Below are 20,041 nucleotides of genomic sequence, written 5' to 3' on the forward strand. Positions count from 1 at the left end.
CACCCTTCTGCACGCCTGACCTATTGCCGCACATCGGCATATTAGAGGAGGTTAACAACACGATGAGGGAGCCAAGAAAACAACAGGAAGTCTTAGACATCATCAGCAGCAGTTGCCCAGTTTACATCCACTGCAGGACGAATGCCCCGAAAGTTTCACCAGATGGTGGCGGGGGAGGGGGGGGGGCGGAGGCAGCCTACCTTCTTCTCTATCGTGCAGTTCCAGCCAATCAGTGGTGGCCGAAATGGACAGTTCACTAGGTAGACCCTTACAGAATACCCCCCCCCCCCCCAGCCCGATGCCTGCAGATTCATTCAACATCATCGCACCATGTAATCCTCTGCAGCAGACCTTGCTTACGAGTTTTTTTTTCAATTTATTTCAATTATTATTATTATTATTATTATTATTATTATTATTATTATTATTATTATTATTATTATTATTATTATTATTATTGAATGCTTGAAGCCTGCTTTATCTTCGGTATCGGCCAACGCTCACTTTTGTTGGTGGCCTTGAAGCACGGACACGAAAACTACATAGAACGTTAGCCATATACAGCTTCGCTGTAAAAACCCAAGATCCCTTGCACATGTGCATTTTGTCCTTCGCCTCGCATCGACTCCACCGTCGCGTCTCTATAAGCAGCACACGGCGCCGGGCCCATTTCCAGCCGCGGCTGCATGGCATAATAAAAACGAAACGTCCTTCAAGATAAGCATCTACATGGTCCAGGAGCCTGTCGTGTTTACGCCGTTGTGTGCGCCATCGCCGTTATACCGCGTGGTTACTAGCAGTTTTCGTCATCGTCCAACTCGCGAACGAGACAGATATGTCCACGCAAGCGGTGCGGTGGGATGGGGTGGCGCGCGCGCGTACGCGTTCGACCCGGGTCGCGGCCCCGTTGAGTGCATATACACATGCACGCGCCTCGGCTCATCGAGCGGCCGGTAAAAAGGTCGTCCCTCTCTCAACGTTTCTGCCCAACGCGATTCACCCAGCGTATAGAATTGCACCCCATATGAATGCCTTATTCACTAAAAAAAAAAAACGAAAAAAAAAACGCGTCAACAGTCGTGTCACGGCACTGGCGTGTTCTTTTCTTTCTTTTTTCGTCTGCTCCCTCCCTGCCTTCTGCTTTTTTCCTTCCTCCTTTTCGTCTGCTTTTGCAGAGCAAACGAAGCAGTGAAACGAGCACGTCGATGGTCATCAAGGACCGCGTAATCGCGGTTGAGTGGACGCGAACTGTTTTTTTTTTCTTTTTTTTGTTCCTGGTAACGACGCCTCGCACGCTTCGTAGAACTGTGGCTGCTGCGAATGTGCCGACGGAACGTACGTCGATCGCGCGTCGATGTCCCAGCAGCTAGCTCATATGTAGAAGCACGCTGGATCTGGCGCACCGCCGGCCTGTCCGTCTGCTTGCATATACATGCATGCAAGGCTTGATGCACATTTAATGCACTCGTTTAGCTATAATTACCTGTAAGCCCGCGTGCATTATAAATGTAACAATTACCTGGTTGACGGATAAATTGTGTGGCTTTTCTATATTGTCAAATCACACGTCAAGTGCAACGTCGGGATGGCTGGTCGTTCGGGCATAGCTCTTCGAACTACATACAGTCGAATATGCCATTTTGTGAAATAACTAGCGAAGTTTTTTTTTCTGCACACTTCGTCTGACAGAACGTGCAACAGCGCGTGCAACCTTAATTATTGCATCGATGTTCAACTGTATATAGCTCCACGGCGAAACGCAGAAGGCGCGCAAAGTGAAGCTGCAGATTCGTCGAATGCCACTATCGCCTCAATTTGCCTTCAAACTTCTTGGTTCGTTTACGAGATATCTTATTCACTGTTGCCTTCGTCTATACACTCAGCCGTTTACATTTACAGCATCGCGTCATCAAGTGCAACGTATTCGTCAGCCGTCGCAAGCCGCTGACGCGTGTATACAAGAAGTTGAGCGATTCCTGGAGCAGATCAGAGCAGCCTGACAGCAGGACTATACATATTGTGACATCGGTCACAATATGTATAGTCCTGCGCTGCCGTTGAATGGCGCGAGGCGGGGCTGACATCGAGGCACCCTTATAATGCATGCGGCCACAGTCACCCTTCCAGAAGCCCTAGGGTTCAGAGATAATAATAGCCATGTAAATAAATATGCAGTGGAAATTAGCAAAAGGCGATTGGAGGATTGGTGGCTCAAAAGCAGAGAGGTGGCATAGGTTAAAAGGGTAGGAAGACGTATTTAAAGAAAATCGAGAAATTCAATAACACACAACACAGATAAAAATAAAAATTAAAGGCAAAATAAAAATCTGAGCATGGTGGCAACTGCCATCACCCCGTTTCAAAGGGGACGCTCCTACCTTCCATCCATCTATCCATCCATCCATCCTATGCTTTATATGATAAGTATGGAAAGAAGGCTGCAAGGAAGAAATCTAGGGTATAATCTGTCGTACAGATTAGGCGTAAAGGTTGTTGAGCAACGACTACCGGGTTTAATGTATGCGGACAATATTGTACTGGTAGCAGATAGCCAGGAATATTTGCAAACTCTGGTTAATTACTGTGGAGACGAAGGAGACAGTCTAGGTTTCAGTTTTTGTGCAGCTATGTCCAGTGGGATGTTTTTCAACGATGCAACTGATTACTGATCAGGAGCTTACAATGCAAGGCCATGAAATACCACGAGTGGCCGAATACAAATATCTCGGGGTATGGATAAACAAAAAACAGATGTACACGGAAAGGCACGAACAGTCTTTCATAGCAAAAGGGCGAAGAGATGCCGGGATAATGAAACATAGGGCGTTGTGGGGGTACAACAGGTATGATATGTACTGAGAGGTATTTGGAAGGGAGTAATGGTGCCGGGGCTTACTTTCGGGAATACGGTCCTGTGCTTAAGGGCAGAAGTTCAGTCGAGACTAGAAGTAAATCAGAGAGCTGTTGGAAGATTATCACTAGCTGCCCACGGGAAAACCACAAGCGAAGCAGTACAGGGGGATATGGGCTGGGCATCGTTCGGAGCACGGGGAGCTCAGAGTAAAATCCTATATGAAAAACGCCTGAGGAAATTGGACGATAACAGGTGGGCAGCTAAGGTATTTAAATCAGGGTGTTTACCAAGTTGACATTTCCAAATTCCCCGAGTTTTCCAGGTTTTCCCTGAGTGCCATTGCGAATTTCCCGGAGTGATGCAGAACTACGTTTTATGTCAAGACGGACTGAAACCATATCGCCTGATGCTGTCACTCTCTAGTAAGCGCATGAAAAAAATAAAAACGTGACTTAATCCAATTTGAATACTAAGGAGCAGTGTTTATGTTATCCAAAAAGAGAATAGAAGGCATGGGTTAGTAAAATGCACAGCAAATAAAGTGTCTTCGAAAAAGATTGCAAATGGGGTCGGACATTATCAAATACGAATAAAAAGGAGATGCATATAGAAGCAAATATTTTCGAATGTGAGCTATTTCTATCAACTGAAAGCAACCTCAGCGGGATGAGGCCCGGACTCTGTCACAATTGAGATTCTCTCTCAACAGCTCGTAAGTCAACCTCAACTGTCCTGACGTACTCTCAGCCCGCGCACGACGCCCGAGTGTTGTGTTTCACTGCTTTAAAGAGTTTATTTTGGTTTGGATGAGGGACACCTGCATCTCGGCATCAGCCAAAACTTTATTTTTTGAGCTCAAGCTCTTTCAGAACGGCGGCAGCAAGCTTCTATACCCGTTTATTACTCACTGCGTAGGTCATTTCTGTTCTTGTCCGCCTTCTGCCACTCGTTCGCCCCAAGGACCATTTGAAGCATCTTGGTCAGTTGCACAGTGCACGACCAATTTTTCGAACTCCCTAGGGGCCGCGAAAACCTCCGAAAAATCGGCCAGCTGGAAAAAAATAAATCCGTGTCATTTACTTACTGCCCTTAAGGGCTCAAACCGCCACAGGCACGTTCGAAAACGCTCTGAAGGCCTGTCGGTACACATATTAGGCATATAGATGCTCGTACTGTGACTGGAAATACCGGGTGCCTGCGTGTATAATTAAGGAATACATACTGTGTTCCGTGGCCCCTTCTCATGCTTGTTATGCTTCACTGCAATACTTTTGCGTAAGCTTCAGCAAGTAACACTTCTGTACAGAGGCGAAGCTGACTTTCAGGAACCATCATTATGCAACGCACCATGTTTTCCAAGTTTCCAAGCCAATCGCGAGGACCACAAAGGCGGAGTCCGTGCCATTGCTGACAGCAGCTAATTCTTTTAATAAAAAACTCGGCACCCAACGGCAAGAAGCTTAGCGAACGTCGAAGCAGCTAGGCCTAGCGTTGCCGCAGTGGTGGCAACGGCTGCCAGCGGATCTGCGTGCGAGAGTGCCGGTTCGAGGTGGCGGAGTAATCAAAACGGCAGTGGTGGTGCCTTTGATTATTGCCGCTTCGGACCTGCGGTCACGGCAAAACGTCCGGAAATTCGGACGGCGAAGAGTTCTTGCGTCGGAAATTTCACACGTTTTTATACGTCGACTCTATGGGGTACGTGGCGGGGCCGCGAAGCCGTCCAAATTATCGGGAATCCGGAAAGTCGCTCGTTGACTGTACACTGGCAACTCCTCCTGCCGACGACAGGGCATCAAAGACGATTCATTACGATTCCTGTCTGTTACTCGATCCACCATTACCGCGACTTTCGACCCTTTCAATATAATTGCCGCTAATTTTCCTTGATAGAGGCCCAAATTTCCTGAGTTTTCCCTGACTTTTTCCAGACTACTCAAAATCCCTGAGAATTCCCGGTTTTCTCGGTTTGTAGACACCCTGTAAATACCTATACAGAAAGAGCGTTGACCCACAATGTCGGAAAAGAACTAGGATGCTAACCAGTAAGTATGCCAGACACGAGGACGGAGAAAGACAGCATTAAACTAGGGTTAAAAACGCGGAAGGTAAAAATTGGATAAATTCAATGGAAAAGAAGCATAGTGTTGAACTATATTGGTACTGGAAACAGCAGATCAGGAAGGAAGAAGGAAACATCTTTCGCATCTAGTTGCGAACAAGCCTTCTAAGAATGAATGGCTGCTGTCCAAACAGCCATTCATTCTCAGAAAATGTGTAGCTTTCCAAAAACATTAAATAAATGGTTGCCAGAAAAAAATTCAGTAGTTGAAGAAAAAGTAAAAAAAAAACTTCTGAATTAAGTACTTTTGTGGGCCTTAATTAAGCGCATATAAAAGGACCAGTTGCAATGAAAAACTAACTGGTTGTCAAATTGCTACACGACTAGAAAGCTGAAAACATGAAATGACAGACTAAGAGGTTGACATGTAGGCTTCCGCCGCGAAACCGAAAGCAATGCTTAACTGCAGTACTCGTTTTGTTTCTGCATTGCTTCAAATACCTTTGTCGTTGTTTGATCTATGCTGATATAATTTCCGACACTTTGTTTAGCAGACTGAGAACGGTAGTGGTACTTAACAAGACGCCGTCGCGAAATATTTGACTTGTTTCAAGTATTCGAAAATACCCAGCATTTCATTTTCGAATACGACTACGAATAGTTGGTGTTTAATATTTTCGATTCGCATTCTAAACTTCGAACGTTCGCGAACCCTTAAAAAAACATCTAGGAGGGACCGCAGACAAATTGAAAATGCGTTGTATACTGACTACTTCGCTCTAGCGAGCTCAATTCCGTCGTTTTTCTTTAATTAATTAATTAATTAGCTTATTTATTCATTTATTTATTCATACTTCAAATACCCCATTTGGGGTTTTACATGAGGGGTGGGCATATCAAGGTCGTTTGTTCAATGAATGCCTTGAACGATGAATGACTGGAGTGGTGCACCGCTTCAGCAGGTAGATGATTCCAGTCTTTCACTGTTTGAACGAAAAAAGAGTTAAGATGAGCGGTGGTGCGAGCTTGAGGGGGGATAAACAGCATTTATATGGCTATGACGGGATGAAGTGCGATGCGGAGGCGTGATGTCTGACTTTTTTTTTTTTTTTTTGATGATCTGAGTGATTCTAGGCATATCTATATATTTTCGGGAGGCTCAAGAACCTATACACCTCACCATTTCCGTCCTGAATTCTGATGTAGCAAATGTGTGTTCGAGCCGCATTGCTTAGCTATTTTGCGCCGATATAGTAATGTCTCCGTAAGAGTATGGGCTTCGATATTTATTTTTTTCAAAAAAGAAAAAGAAAAAAATTTAGACGGATATATCCATACAGTGACGTGCGTATTCTGCCGAGCAACGGTCAGCAACAACGAATTAAATTCTTGTCGTGTAGCTGCGTCGTTAGCACTGAAATTTTGCACAAGGATGGATTTTTGTTCTTTTTTGTAACCCGCATCGTAAAATAAAAATCTCGTACGTCACATATTCAAATAATCTCGTATGATCACACGATAACACATATGAAACATGTATGTTCTCATAAGGAGATTATTGGATATGTGTCGGAAGTGTCGTACGAGATTTTTTCTTTTTCATTTTGGGTAGGGTATGTAGACACCAAAATATAAAGGAGGTCATCTTTGAGTGCAAGGGCCATATGTTGATTCTCATATGATGCATAGTAGATTATAGGATATGTGCCATAAGTGTCGTACGAGAGTTTTTGATAGGGTATACATAGAAACAAAAAAGAAAAGATAAAGGAAGCCATCTTTGCGTGCCATGTCAGCGCTAACAATTAGCAGCGGTATAAGCACGAAACTGCTCTGTAAAATGAAAAAAAAAAATGAAAAACCGAGTAAGTTTGGCCTGCAGTGAAGTAGTGTTTCAAGAACCTGCATGTCTTTACTCCATGCGAAAAACGAGCTGAGAAAGTTTGGGCAAATATTTTTCAATTTGTTGAATTTCGCGCCAAGCAGCAGTGGGCGGCACATACGCGTGACGTCACAAATTCCAAAGGACTTTCACGTTTTTGCCTGCTCCCCCCCCCCCCCAATCCCTCTGTGTTCTGGAAACGTTTACAGTGTTAAAATCTGACGTCACGGAAGCTAACTAGCGCGGAAGCCTCAAGGTGGTGTAGCCTGCAGTCTTTACTTCTAGCATGTTTAAACACCCGGGAACGGAACAAGTTTAGCTGAAACTAAGCGAGCTTTCTTTCCATAGCAATGTATGTTCTTTTTCTTCCGCAGATATAAGTTTCCGGTGCGTTCGAATCAAGCGAAAAGTCGAATTAACCGAATTTGACAGTCCACTGTACGACAAGCCTTCTGGTATCTGAGAAGTGTAATATGTGCCGATACCTTTTCAGTGTCTATTGCGCAGATATAAGTTTCTGGTGCGTTCGAATCAAGCGAAAAGTCGAATTAACCGAATTCGACAGTCCACTGTACGACAGGCCTTCTGGTATCTGAGAAGTGTAATATATACCGATACATTTTCATTGTCTATTGCGCAGATATAAGCTTACAGTGCGTTCGAATCAAGCGAAAATTTGAATTAACCGAATTCGACAGTCCACTGTACGGCAGGCCTTCTGGTACCCAAGAAGTGTAATTTGTACCGATGCCTTTTCACTGTCTATTCGAACGCACTACGCGTAACCTATCATTTTCGCCTCATTCGGAAACAAAATTGTAATTTCAAGTCGTTCTACTTTTCTTCTTTGAGCTTCTTTGCTTTTTTTTTTGTACTGGCATCTTAGACGGCACCATTTCGATGCTCCTCACACGCTTTCAAAAGACGCCGGTCAGGTCACGCCGCGCACTGCAGCGAAGGAGTCAAAGAGCGCGTTATTATGCTTCCTTTGTCGACTCGGCATTTCGAAACGTCTCTCGCCTGGCTATGTATGCGTCGGCTGACCACGATCGCTCGATCGGAACATGCTCGCTTCAATCAAGCAAGCTATTCCGCAGTGCCCGTGAAGCCCATTCTAATTGTGCCCCCTCTCGCGACAATTGTGCAAGACGCCCTTTCCTTCTTAACAAAAGAAACAAAAACTACACTGATCGAGCTTACAGTACGCCCAGATTTGAGTGATAAAATTATCTGTCTTTTATTTTTTCGGACTCCGTGCCGTATTAGTCGAGCAATTAAAAAAAATAAGAAAGGAGTCAAATTGAAAAGACGTCGTCGCGGACTTATACAATAGCCGCGAGTTCTGCAATGGTTTCGCAAGATTGTCATAATCCCCCCCCCCCCCCCCCCCGCCCCCGATGAAAAAGCTGGCACGTACAGACGGCATGATGTGGAGCGATCGATTTCATATTTCGCACATGCGAATGCACGAAGGCGTGCCAACGCGAAAGTGCATATATGTCTGCACTCGCAATCCGGCTATACGTTCGACTGATTTATTGAGTGGATGATCAAGAAGAAAAAAAAAAAAACTGCACCACCCGTGCCGTGTTGGGCGCCGCTTGTACGGTGGAGGTATTCCGATTTCTATGTCGCATAGGTCCGCTTAGTCATGCATCAAATTGTGCGAGGAATATTAAACTACACGCTGTATTATAAAGTACATCATCATCGTATCACCACGCTATTTTTTATGCCCACTGCAGGACGATCTCAATTACCCCTGTCTTGCACCAGCTGACACCATTTTTGGGCCCACACATTCCCTCATTTCATCACACCGCACCTACATCTACCGTCCTCGAGAGCGCTTCACTTTCCGGTTCTTTTTTTAAATTATGGGGTTTTACGGGCCAAAACCACTTTCTGATTATGAGGCACGCCGTAGTGGAGAACTGCGGAAATTTAGGCCACCTGGGGTTCTTTAACGTGCAACTAAATCTAAGTACACGGGCGTTTTCGCATTTCGCCCCCATCGAAATGCGGCCGCCATGACCGGGAACTTTTCGGTTATTTGTACTACGCATCACATGGCCGCATTACATGGACTGTCCATGCAATGCCCATTGTCATGTCACGCTTCTGCAAAGTGTTCACACTTACTGTGAAACGAGGCTTGATAAGGTGCGTGTTGCTTCCCCCCTCCCTTTTTTCCCCTTCAAACTGTAGCATAATCAGCTCCCACAAAGATAAATGTGCACGAGAAATTACAGAGGCAAAAACCACAATCAGCGAAGATACCAAGTGCACCAGTATGTCATATTATTCTTGTAAGTCGGAAAAAATGTTTTTTTTTAACTCGGCAGGTAACGCAGATGGGGCATGTCACATGGCTTTACGATTACGGGTATATGAACACGTGGAATTTTCAGCAAACGTCAGTTGCTATAGGGCGCTTCCGTGTGTGCCTCAGTGTGCCTCATCCTGCCGTTGTTTTCCAAGCGCACCCCACCAGCACGAAAACCAGAGGGCGCTTTCAATGCCGGCGCGGTCACGTGTTCAAAAGATGGCAGCGCCCATGCAGCGACGCTGTAACTGCGCCAGCTCGCAGTAAAATCTTTGATTTTGACGGAGTCTATTCGTGTTACGTGTATACCGGCAAAGAACGACGTGGCAATTTAAAGCGACCAAAGGCTCAACCAAGTAAGTTGTGAGACAGTTATCGAGGGGCAAAATGACCCAAAATAAAAGAAAATGCTTTGAAATTCGTGATGGCACACGCGTATAAAGACGCCAAAACCTTGGCGTCTTTATACGATTAGTTTTTACCATGCAGCGCTGGTTTTATCTTCATTTGATCCACGTTCGTAAACAGCTTTTCAACAAATCAATGAATATTGAGTTTTCAAAGACAACTTTACCGGTATAAAACGATCTTGTTTTGCACTTTGGTGGTGCTTTTAAACTAGACAGGTTAGACTGATATTTTTGGATCACAAAACGTCGCAGTATGTCATGACGAAATTTGAGGCTTATCCGGGACGCCTCCAAATATACATGGAAAATGGCGACGGCGATACGCGGTGATGGTATCGATAGACCCAACCAATCGATTAATTAATTATTCAATCAATCAGCCGGTCGGTCAAATCATATATCTATCATTGTGGTTGGCAGGTTTCCTACAGCACGCGTAGGAAAGCTGCCGAAATACAATTAAAAAAGAACTGCAGTTGGCAACCAAGGCACACGGACCGCGCGGGGTTGTGTTCCTCCGCTAACCAATCACAGAAGCAGACAAAATCGTCGTCATGCGACCATCTCAAAATGGCGTCGTACCTGATACCATAGACTCTATGCCTGATACCTCCGGAGCATCTGCTGTTCTCGAAGTCTTTTCATCGGCGGAAGCGATGAGGTGTGAAACAGACATGGACAAAGTTTACGGAGCCTGAGCATTTCCCTCTTGAAAAGTCCGCGGTACAGTTCATTTCACTGCTGATCCCATTTTACTCATGAAACTCCACTGCCAACTGAAGTGAAACTTGACACTAAATAGCTGCAGCGAAGCAAGCGCTTTATTTCAGTTCAATAACGAATTAGGCTTTCACCGTTTCACTATAATAGGCGAGCGAAAACGTATAAAATTACGCTCTGGTAATTTTATTTTTGTAGTTACCGCCTCATTTAGGCAACGGGGAAAGTTTGAAGTACGAACTACTTGCAGCCTCGCGGAGGAACAGCGGCTGGTGGTTATGAGGGCGTGGGCGGGGCTTCACTGCGGACTTCAGTTGTACTCAGTCGCGCATGTTTTCCGCAGACGAACCAGCCTCCCTCTTCCACCAAATGCATGCCGCGAGTGGCAAGATCTCGCGCCAGCGTTTACCGAGCTTCTTTTACACTCTTGATCAGTTTAATTATACGCATGCCGTACGGCGGCTCAGCGCACGTTAATTCACTCACTCCGTCGCAATCGACGACCATTTCACCTATTCTGTTTTTGTTTTGTTTTTACACTATTCCGAATATACAGAGAAGTGGTTCCTGTGGGGAAGGAGAAAAGGCTCGCGCTATTTTCTGCAACCCATGCGGGAGCACGGCACAGCGCCAGCAGGGTGGAGGAAGATATCCTCTTCCCCTGTCGTAATCAGCTACCAGCCTTCCTAAGTGTCGTCGAGTACCTCGACTCGTCGGGGCTCTCGGCGAGACTATAGGACATTTCTACAAAGACGGATGGCCTAACGGCCATCCCACCACCTCGGTCTTCCTGATCGGCCACTACTTCGCTTCCATCTCTACGACCCTCTACCTTTCTCCCTCCTACCCTCTCTCTCTTTTAACCCCATCCGAATATACAGACTTCGCGTATGTGCCAGTGCACTCTTTCCGCGCGCTGCCATCGCAATCCCTTGTCGCAGATTGCGTGCCACTGTGCAAGTAGCGGGTCGAACTCTACGGAGGACCGCGCACGCGAAGCAGTCGATCGATAAACGCCAGAACTGCGCCGTAACCGGTATACACACGCACACAATGCAGTCGAAGGAGTAAGGTCACAGAATAAAGAACCAACTTTCGGTAAGGTCAGGAGGCGCCCCAGTAACCCAGCAAAGCAAAACAAAAAGAAACGCAGGCGCCATCTTCGAAACCAGGTGGCAGCACTATAACTGAGGACTAAAAGAAGAGCTCGATTTCTGTACCCGTGTCGACTGATCGGCTGTACAGTTTATGCACGCTTAATTGCGCCATGTCGACAGCCAGTAAACCCCACAGACTAAAAACGCGAAATCCGTACAGATATATCGAGCTCCGCTGTGTGACATATACACGGCGGCGATCGCCGAGTCGACTATGCGGGAAAAAGGTGCATTCCTGAATCTCGACTAGATCCAGCAGTACGAGTCACATCTGCTCCCTTTAGTTTCGCCTCGCACAGCACCTGGCCACTGCTTTTGTGGTTCCAGGGGCGCGGTACTCTCGAACTATCACTTTCGCGGAGATACGGTCATTGCGCGAAATTTCGGGGAGGGGGGAGGCACGTGCCCCCTCCCCCTCCTGGCCACTACGCCCCTGGCTATAAAAAATGCGTTTCGACAGCCAACACATAGGCCTCTTGCAGACCACTTTGCCCTGCCCAATTTGGCCCAAATAATTCGCAGCGAATTGTTCGCGTATATATCATGCAAAAAAAAAAAAGCAAATTGACCGCCCTTCCTCTACTATGACGAGGGCTACAAGCGGAGCTCGGGATCCGCGGCTCTTCGTTGTCGCAACACCTCGGCTTCGCGCTCTCTCACGACGAGCCCGACGAGTTCCCGGCGGCATTCATCAAACGCCGCCTGTTCTTCGGCAGAACTGCCGGGTCTGAATTTGCGGTAAACGGTGGGCACAAGGCGAGCGAACACGTGCTAAAACTCTTTCCCTTCTCCGGAGGGAGGAGACGCCTGTGATTGGCTCGCACCTTGCGCTGAGTCTACTTCTTCATGCATATAAAACCCCGCCTTAAAGGGCGCGTATTACGAACCGGCAGTGACTGAATGAAACTACTCATAATTCCATGCAATAAAGAAAGAAAACCGACAGTGACTGAATAGGTTAACGGTGGTAGTCTCGTAACACGGAGGTCGGTGGTTCGAATCCGCAGCGCGACACGCCAGTTTTATTTTCGCGCTCCTTGGATTTTTTTCGTACGGCAACACCGACATGAGTGAGGCAATACAAACTTTGCTTAAAAAAAATTTCATGTGAACTACTTGTTGCTTAGTTTGGCAAGATATTTTTAGATGAAATACTTAGCCGCGTTGAGCGCCCGTAGCAGAAAAAAAAAAACGCGAATCAAAGTATGCGATCACACAGAATTATAGCACCACTTATGCGCTTCATGCTGGAACGCGTTGATTTGCTTTCCCTCTGTGACAACAGCTGGAATTCTAGAATATTCTGGGCCCGGTTTGGCACCAATTTCTATTCTCCGCGCATCGCGAGAATAGACTGCGAATGGAGCCGAGGACAATTATTAAAAAATAGCACCTCTTCATTACGACAAAATTAACAACCTTCCAAATTGCTCTGGCAGTAGGGCAGTTTCTTACAAAATATTTTAAGAACGGAACAATGTTTCTTAACCAATATGAACAGTCATCAAAAGCTTTGTACTCGACTACATTATTTTAATGTAATGTATTTTACAAGACATATGGTGTTGGGCTGCTGAGCACGAGGTCGCAGGATCGAATCCCGGCCACGGCGGCCGCATTTCGATGGGGGCAAAATGCGAAAACACCCGTGTGCTTAGATTTAGGTGCACGTTAAAGAACCCCAGGTGGTCAAAATTTCCGGAGTCCTCCACTACGGCGTGCCTCATAATCAGAAAGTGGTTTTGGCACGTAAAACCCCAAATATTATTATTATTTTACAAGACAGAAAAAATTAAAGTGCCAACCAAGTGTCGACGCTGAGGAGCGTAAGGTCGACGTGCATAGTTGCTCAAATGATTCGATGAAAAATTGCCGTAGTTGAACGCGGTCAAACCAAGTTTGTCGAGCGATAGCACGGTTTTGTTTGCTTTGGTAGAGGACACAGAAGGTGCTCGGCGCCGTCAGCAACTACTGCATCTACAATTGCATCACAGCACACAGACGCTGCTCGGCGCGGCAGCAGCAGCGAGCGAATTGGCCTTCAGGCTGCGTCTCGCTTCAACTCGAAGTAAGCGTCGAAAGCACAGCGCGCACGGAGCTACCAGCACTCGGCTCACTTTGTACAGTCAGCCGCAAAAGTTTGGGGGATGCAATGCGTGGCGGTGCGACGCAAAACTATGGTCCCCGAATAACGCAAAACTGCATTGCTGTGCCGTCTACCGTTACACAGCGTGGTGTCGAGGCTCCTGGCACTTCCGCGCCAGGCGCGCTTTGTGCAGCCTCGACACCACGCTGTGAGTGACGGTAGACGGCGCAGCAATGCAGGTTTGCGTCGCTTCGCCACGCATTGCAGATCCCGCAAGCTTTTGCGGCTGACTGTACACATCGCAGATCGCCTTGAAGGGGGGCCCGAGCGACCGCGAACTTTGTCCACATCGCAGATCGCTTTCAAGATATGGGCGCTCACGCGGCGTACGCAGTAGCAGCCGGTATAGCGGCAAGCTCAGATTGACCTTGGCTGAGTTTGAAGGTCAGGTTTACGGAACCAGGGCGTTTTCTGGGTTTGTACCTGTAGCAGTAGAGCTATCGCTCTAAAATTAGCAGACAAAAGCGACCAGTCCTGTCTGCGCGCAAGGCTTCTCAAAAGACATTGCCATTCACAATTTACGTCATCTCAATCCGCAGGCGCAGCCGTGGCGTCCCTGGCGCCGGGCGGTCTTCCGCCGCCGTCGTCGCCTCCGCCAGCGCCGCTGGACCCCAGCGACCCGCTCCTCACCAACCCGACGGTGGCGTTGGCCGTCAAGTCGTTCCGCAACATGCGCAGCGCTGCGTTGACGCCCGTCGCCCGGCGGCTCCGAGACATCATGATCAAGCGCCAGCAGCTGAGACAACAGCAGCAGCAGCAGATGGCGCTGCAGCAGCAAGTGAGCCCGGGCGGCGGCCAGGACTGGACCGAGGTCAGCATCGCCTGCCCGCCGCCCGGCACCAACCTGGCCGGCTGGAGGCCCGTCAAGGGCCGCAGGCCGCTCATTCCTCCGGGCCAGCTGCTTCGGGAAACCCTCGGAGCAGACGTGCTGCTCCTGCTGGGCGCTCTGCTCGCGTTCCTCGGCTCGGCCGTCACGCTGCTCGCAACGTACGGCCGGTTCGGCAACCCGGAGTCCCGGCCGACCGTCCTCGGACTGGGGCCGCCCCTGGTCGGCATCGGGTTCGTGTTCTGCCTGCTGAGACTGTTCTTCTGCAGGCCGCAGAAGATCAAGAACGCCTGCTGCGGTTGGCTACTGGCCGCGCGCGTGCATCCGAGTCGCGGGGGAAGCCGGACGCCGGTCAACGTCGCCACTGCCGCGGCGCCTCGGGTGGCCGACCACGCCGTCTCGTACGACGCGACGCGCTTCAGCCAGACTTGGACTATCACGTGACAGTCGGCTTCCGTGTCGCGTGTGCCCTTTCCTTCTGGATGATGGCAGTGTGTATGTCTACGACGCGTCAGTTTTGTGTGCCAACTTTTAGCATATACCTACTTGCCTTGGCTCGAGGAAGGTGCGAAGTGCTTGGACCGTTTTGGGCAAGAGCAAAGCTGAAGCAAAACACGGAAATAATTGGCGTTCACAAGGAGCATGCATCTTCCTTGCGAAACGTATCTCCTTACACTGCACCAGTGTTTCTTAACGGGTGCTGTTGGCAACTGTTTTCGCGGCAGGTTGTTGGGCCTGCGTCGCTGGTCGGCAGGGACGAGGAGAAGCAATGGACGAAACCTCACGAGGCATTATTGTCCACCACACACATTTAGTTAAATGCCGTCGCTTGTACTCTTGTCTTTCTATGGAAGATGTTCCTGGTGCTGTTAATGAAACTCCCAACAGTAGATTGCAGGAGCCATGATTTTATAACGAGTACCATCCAACTGCCTAACTGGGATACCACGCAAGTATGTAATGTTGACTCAAATCAGTCTAGTCCGTCGTCATATTTTAACCGCTATATTGAGTGATATATGCCGGCACTTGATGTCCGTGTGGATATAGGAGTGTTTTAGGCCTTCGTAATGCTTTTAAAATCTCTCCCCGCCCGCTTTATGTATTTGTAATGAAAACGAGATTCGAGCAGTCTAGACATGAAAGAAACCTGATATTACTCCATTTTAATCATCACTAGCTGGCCTTTATAATGGCGTTGTGGTTAATGGTGTTGACTTTTTACCGTGCCACCAGACTCCATTGCGCTAGGAGATGCAAAATATGGTTGGAGCAACTTGTCATTACCACGGCGCTTTCCGATCGAGTTGTCCACTATATTGCTGCTTCTACAATACTACAACATATAGGGCTCTGCAGCGTGAAGCTGCTACAGTCGATACCGGATATATCGAATTACTGTCTATATCGAACAACTGGGAATCCCATGCAAAGTACAGCGCTGTACCACGCGTGCACCTCGTTTCCGTTCACCGCCACATACACAACACATCGAACGCTGCGTCGCGATATACTCCTAACGAAAAAAAAAGATCACTTCTCGCGCCGTCGGAAATACTGACATTTCGAAACGGCACTATTTAAATGAGCAGATACTGTCAGACGAGACATTGAACTGAAGGGCAATACATGTCAAGGAGTAAAAAAATGAGCAGGGTGCGCACGTGTCTGAATTTTGCTCGCACTGCGCATATGCGGATGGCCCGTTCAAACTGCGGTCGTTCGTTATCGACAAGGGCAGGTCGCCGCGTTACTTATTTCGAGAACGAGAAAGGCACGTGGCGAAAGGCCTCCCGGTTCGCGTTCGATACGCATTCCACGAGAAGGCGCGGATGCAATTCCGTATTTACACTGAGTGGCTCCGTGCATATACAGGATGTCGAACTGGAGACGTCTGCACCACCGGATTTCCGGGAACGCCATTTTTAATAAGGTTCCGCAGAACGCCAAGACGAATCCTACTCGACTCGACTTGAAACATCCATGCACGGATTTTTACGTCACAGTGCGGATTTACGAAAACCTACGCACGCCTATCCGCACTTCGCGGAAATCCCACCGCGCGGCAGCACCGCCGCGATAGACTCAATTCGCTGTGCGATTCGCAGGCCCGTCGTATACGCGCTGAACGCGTTTCATTCCGCCTTTGCAGTGTTGTATACGTGAGTGGGAATGGGCTCGGATGTTCTGCAAGCCGAACGTCACTTTCGAATCTATGAAACAGCGTCTGTGTCGCCGACACAGCGGCCGGAGGGCAAGGGCGAAGTCACGTGATCGCGAGGCGTCGACGCAGGGCCCGCCGAGCGGCGCACGCGAGATGTGTGGAATCGGTAGGGCGGACGAGATAGCGAGGCCGCCGCCTGGTTACAACAGGAAGCCGGTTCCAAAACCCGACACTACAGTCTGGCTGGAATACTCGTCGCCTTATCGACGTACGACGATCGGCCGTTTAAACGGACACACGCGGCCGCATGCAGACACGTTCGCGCGCGATTCTCAGTACAAGCCTTGCGCTGCATGGCGGCACGGCACAAATCCACACAAAGACATGTCGGTTCGCTCCCGCACTGCCTCCATTTCTACTTTATCCTCAACGAACAACGCGCAACAAGAATCAATTTGACGCGCGAGAGGCGCATGGCGGCCGGTCTCGCGTCCGGCGACGCGGACTTTTAGGTTTAGCGTTGCGGTCCAAAAGACCGATCCGCAGCGCGGGCGACATTCGTGCGCACAATGGGGCAAGTAAAGTTCTGTGCATTCGACGCGGTCTTTGCAGAAGCGAATCGGTAAATTTGCGCTTACCGAAATCTCGCGAAAGTGTCGATTCGAGACGTGCGGATGTTTATTCAGGTGAGCTTCGGGGGCATGTGTTTGGTATTTCGAATTATCGGTACATCGAACTATTTCGCGACCCCCTTCGAGTCCGATATATCCGGGATGGACTACTACATAATTTTGACATGGCCATTTGAAGCGGTTTTGACTTGCTTCAGCTAGTTGAAATTAAATTATGGGGTCTTATGTGCCAAAACCATGATCTGCTTATGAGGCACGCTGTAGTGGGGGACTCCGGGAAATTGGACCACCTGGGGTTCTTTAACGTGCATTTAAATCTAAGTACACGGGTGATTTCGCATTTTGTCCCCATTGAAATGCGGCCGCCATGGCCTGGATTCGATACCGCGACCTCGTGCTTAGCAGCCCAACACTACGGCCACTAAGCAACTACGGCGGGTAGCTAGTTAACAACTCCTTTTTATTTTTAAACCTTACTAAAACATATATGTAAAAGCCCTTATGTGATTGAATTCAGTTAATGTTTGCATGCAGTTATTAGCTACATGTTGGCTTTGAGGGATGCACAAGTTCTTAAAAGGTTGATTTACATGTTGTGCGGTTTGTGTGGCATCATGCATTTGAAAAAAATTGGTGTGGTTATCGCATTTATTGTTGTAGAGCAGAATGACAGTGACTACAGCATTACTTCGAATGGCACGCATAATGTGCATTATGTTCCAGCATACTGACAGAGTTGCTGAGAATGTTCTTAAACAATAGGGATATCTAATAACTATGTCAAGCCACCTGTAATTAAGTGATCAACACAATGAAGCTATGATTAGCACCTCCCACAGAAACTGTGCATTTAAGCTTAGTTGCTTCACGAAACTATCATCAGGTTGAGTTTAAGTTGAAAGTGAAACAACAGATGCCTTTCCTTTTGTGTAAATTGAGTCAAGAAAGGCACGAAGTAAGCGTGCAGTTGTTACCAATTAAATGAAAGAACTTGTGAAAGCTACTGCAGCATAGTCGGTTTTCAGCAATAAGTGCTATCTTGCTTTAGTTTCTTTCAATTTTAGTTGGCTTTAAAGTATAACTAAGTCCTGTGACAAGTTTGTAACAGCTGGCAGATACATGTGCATGCTCTAAGAAAAGAGCGATAATATGGCAATGAAGCCCTGACAATTAACAGCTCTTAGTAGTGTATCTGCCTGCCAATATGAGACATAGCAATCAACATGCCTCAAAATTCTGGGCCAGTCAGCATTTCATGTTTTGAAAGTATAATCAAGTGTGATCAAAAGAGCTTGTGCTTGTCATAACAAGTAATCACTGACTTTGATGTGTCTTTTTTAATCATGCATTCAATATCCCTTGACAGTGTCGTCTTCTTCAGTGGGCGATGGCCACGAGCTAATCAGTAAAATGAGGGCGTTTTCATATTCATGCGCAAGTACCTCAGTTGTGATGTGCAATTAGCACAGAAAACATAACATCAACAATTGTATTACATGTTTGTGTCAATCTAAAAAATGACATGTTGTTATATCATTATCTAAATGATTCATTGTTATATCATTCATTGTCATATCATATTGTTATATTGAGACTAATTATCAATTTCTTTTTGAAAATTAGCAAAGGTTTGAATATTGTTGATAGTACAAAAGGCAAGCACTATTAATGTTTTCAAGAACTGCTGTGCCATACTGTACTGTGACCAATCACGATTGTTTCGTTGCGCTACCTCTATGTTGTGACCAATCATTGCATAAGCGCAGCACTATTTGTACTAGTCTCACTGCAATAATCAGCATCTATAGCAGAAAGAACAAAATTTCTTGCTAGTGATATGTGCCATTTAGAGCTACCGTAGTTGAGCAAGTTCTTTTACATGTCTTGTAAAACACATTACAGATAAAGTCAAAGTTGATGTTCTGCATGCTGTCCTTGTAGCTCACACAAAAGATGATGATGATGTTATTTCATCTCTTCAATGAAAGAGAAGTAAAAAAAGGAAGGCAACTCTACAAGTAGAAATCTGGCCAACTTTCAGATGCACTGTGGACTATCCAGCACTTCAGGCACACTAAAAATTTTTGACCAACCATTTTGGCAGAGTTCATGTTGGATCAAGTTTTACAAGTAGGACCTGCATTTCTTCAATTCTGGTCCCAAAGACGACTCCAAACACCACGCAATGATCACCAAAACATGCCTGTCCCCTCGCGGCAAAAAGTATCAATGGACTGAACAGAAAGAATAGGTGCAGTCTGCATTTCCGTAACTCCCAAGCTAGGCTTTTTATGCCTTGCACCCCCCATGCACACAAATGTGCTACAACAAAGTGTGAGCTCCAACAGTTGCACAGCAGCTACAGCTGCAGAAATAAGCTGTAAAAGCTTTCTTTTTGTTTTCTTTGTTTAAGAGTAGAAGACACTTGAGGAAGTCATTTTAATAACAAGAGTTTTATCTATTTCGGCCTGCATCAACCAGTTATGCAACCTTCTGTATTTTTTCTCCAACTACAATTCACACACCTTCAGGGCCCATATATTGTACAAACGGGTTTCATTTTTCCTTCATTTGACCCTTCACCAATGACCAGGGTGCCGCCACTCTTATTCACCATGATCAGCTACTCAGTGTGATAGGTAATAAGAAACAGAAAATTAAAATCAAGTAGATTGCAATTAAGTTGGTAATGCTTAACTTCAGATAAAGAACAGCACAAATAGAGAGAACAAGATGGACAGACACAGACTTGCAGTGAAAAGGCAGACAGTGTTAGCCAAACTTCAATTGATTTTCAAAGCAAAGGAATTATGTTTCTGCAGAAGACAATATTAAAAGCTTGTACAAATCAGAGAGCTGTGGCAA

At 46.9% G+C, this 20,041-nt stretch overlaps 1 protein-coding gene across 1 annotated transcript; it reads left to right on the plus strand.

Moving 5' to 3' along the window:
* Positions 1-13,560: 13,560 nt before the first annotated feature.
* Positions 13,561-15,021, plus strand: LOC126529415 (uncharacterized). The gene is made up of 2 exons (XM_072284122.1): positions 13,561-13,702; positions 14,094-15,021. Exons 1-2 carry the CDS (start codon positions 13,561-13,563, stop codon positions 14,822-14,824), a joined length of 873 nt encoding a protein of 290 aa, XP_072140223.1. The 3' UTR covers positions 14,825-15,021.
* Positions 15,022-20,041: the final 5,020 nt, after the last annotated feature.

Source organism: Dermacentor andersoni, chromosome 8, assembly GCF_023375885.2.
Source record: "Dermacentor andersoni chromosome 8, qqDerAnde1_hic_scaffold, whole genome shotgun sequence".
Lineage (NCBI taxonomy): Eukaryota > Metazoa > Arthropoda > Arachnida > Ixodida > Ixodidae > Dermacentor > Dermacentor andersoni.

Excerpts from the sequence above, each read along its gene's own strand:
- LOC126529415 (XM_072284122.1), top strand. The coding sequence starts at position 13,561 with ATGCGTGGCGGTGCGACGCAAAACTATGGTCCCCGAATAACGCAAAAC. Across the intron at positions 13,703-14,093 it reads TGCAGCCTCGACACCACGCT|GCGCAGCCGTGGCGTCCCTG; the intron begins GTGAGTGACGGT and ends CTCAATCCGCAG.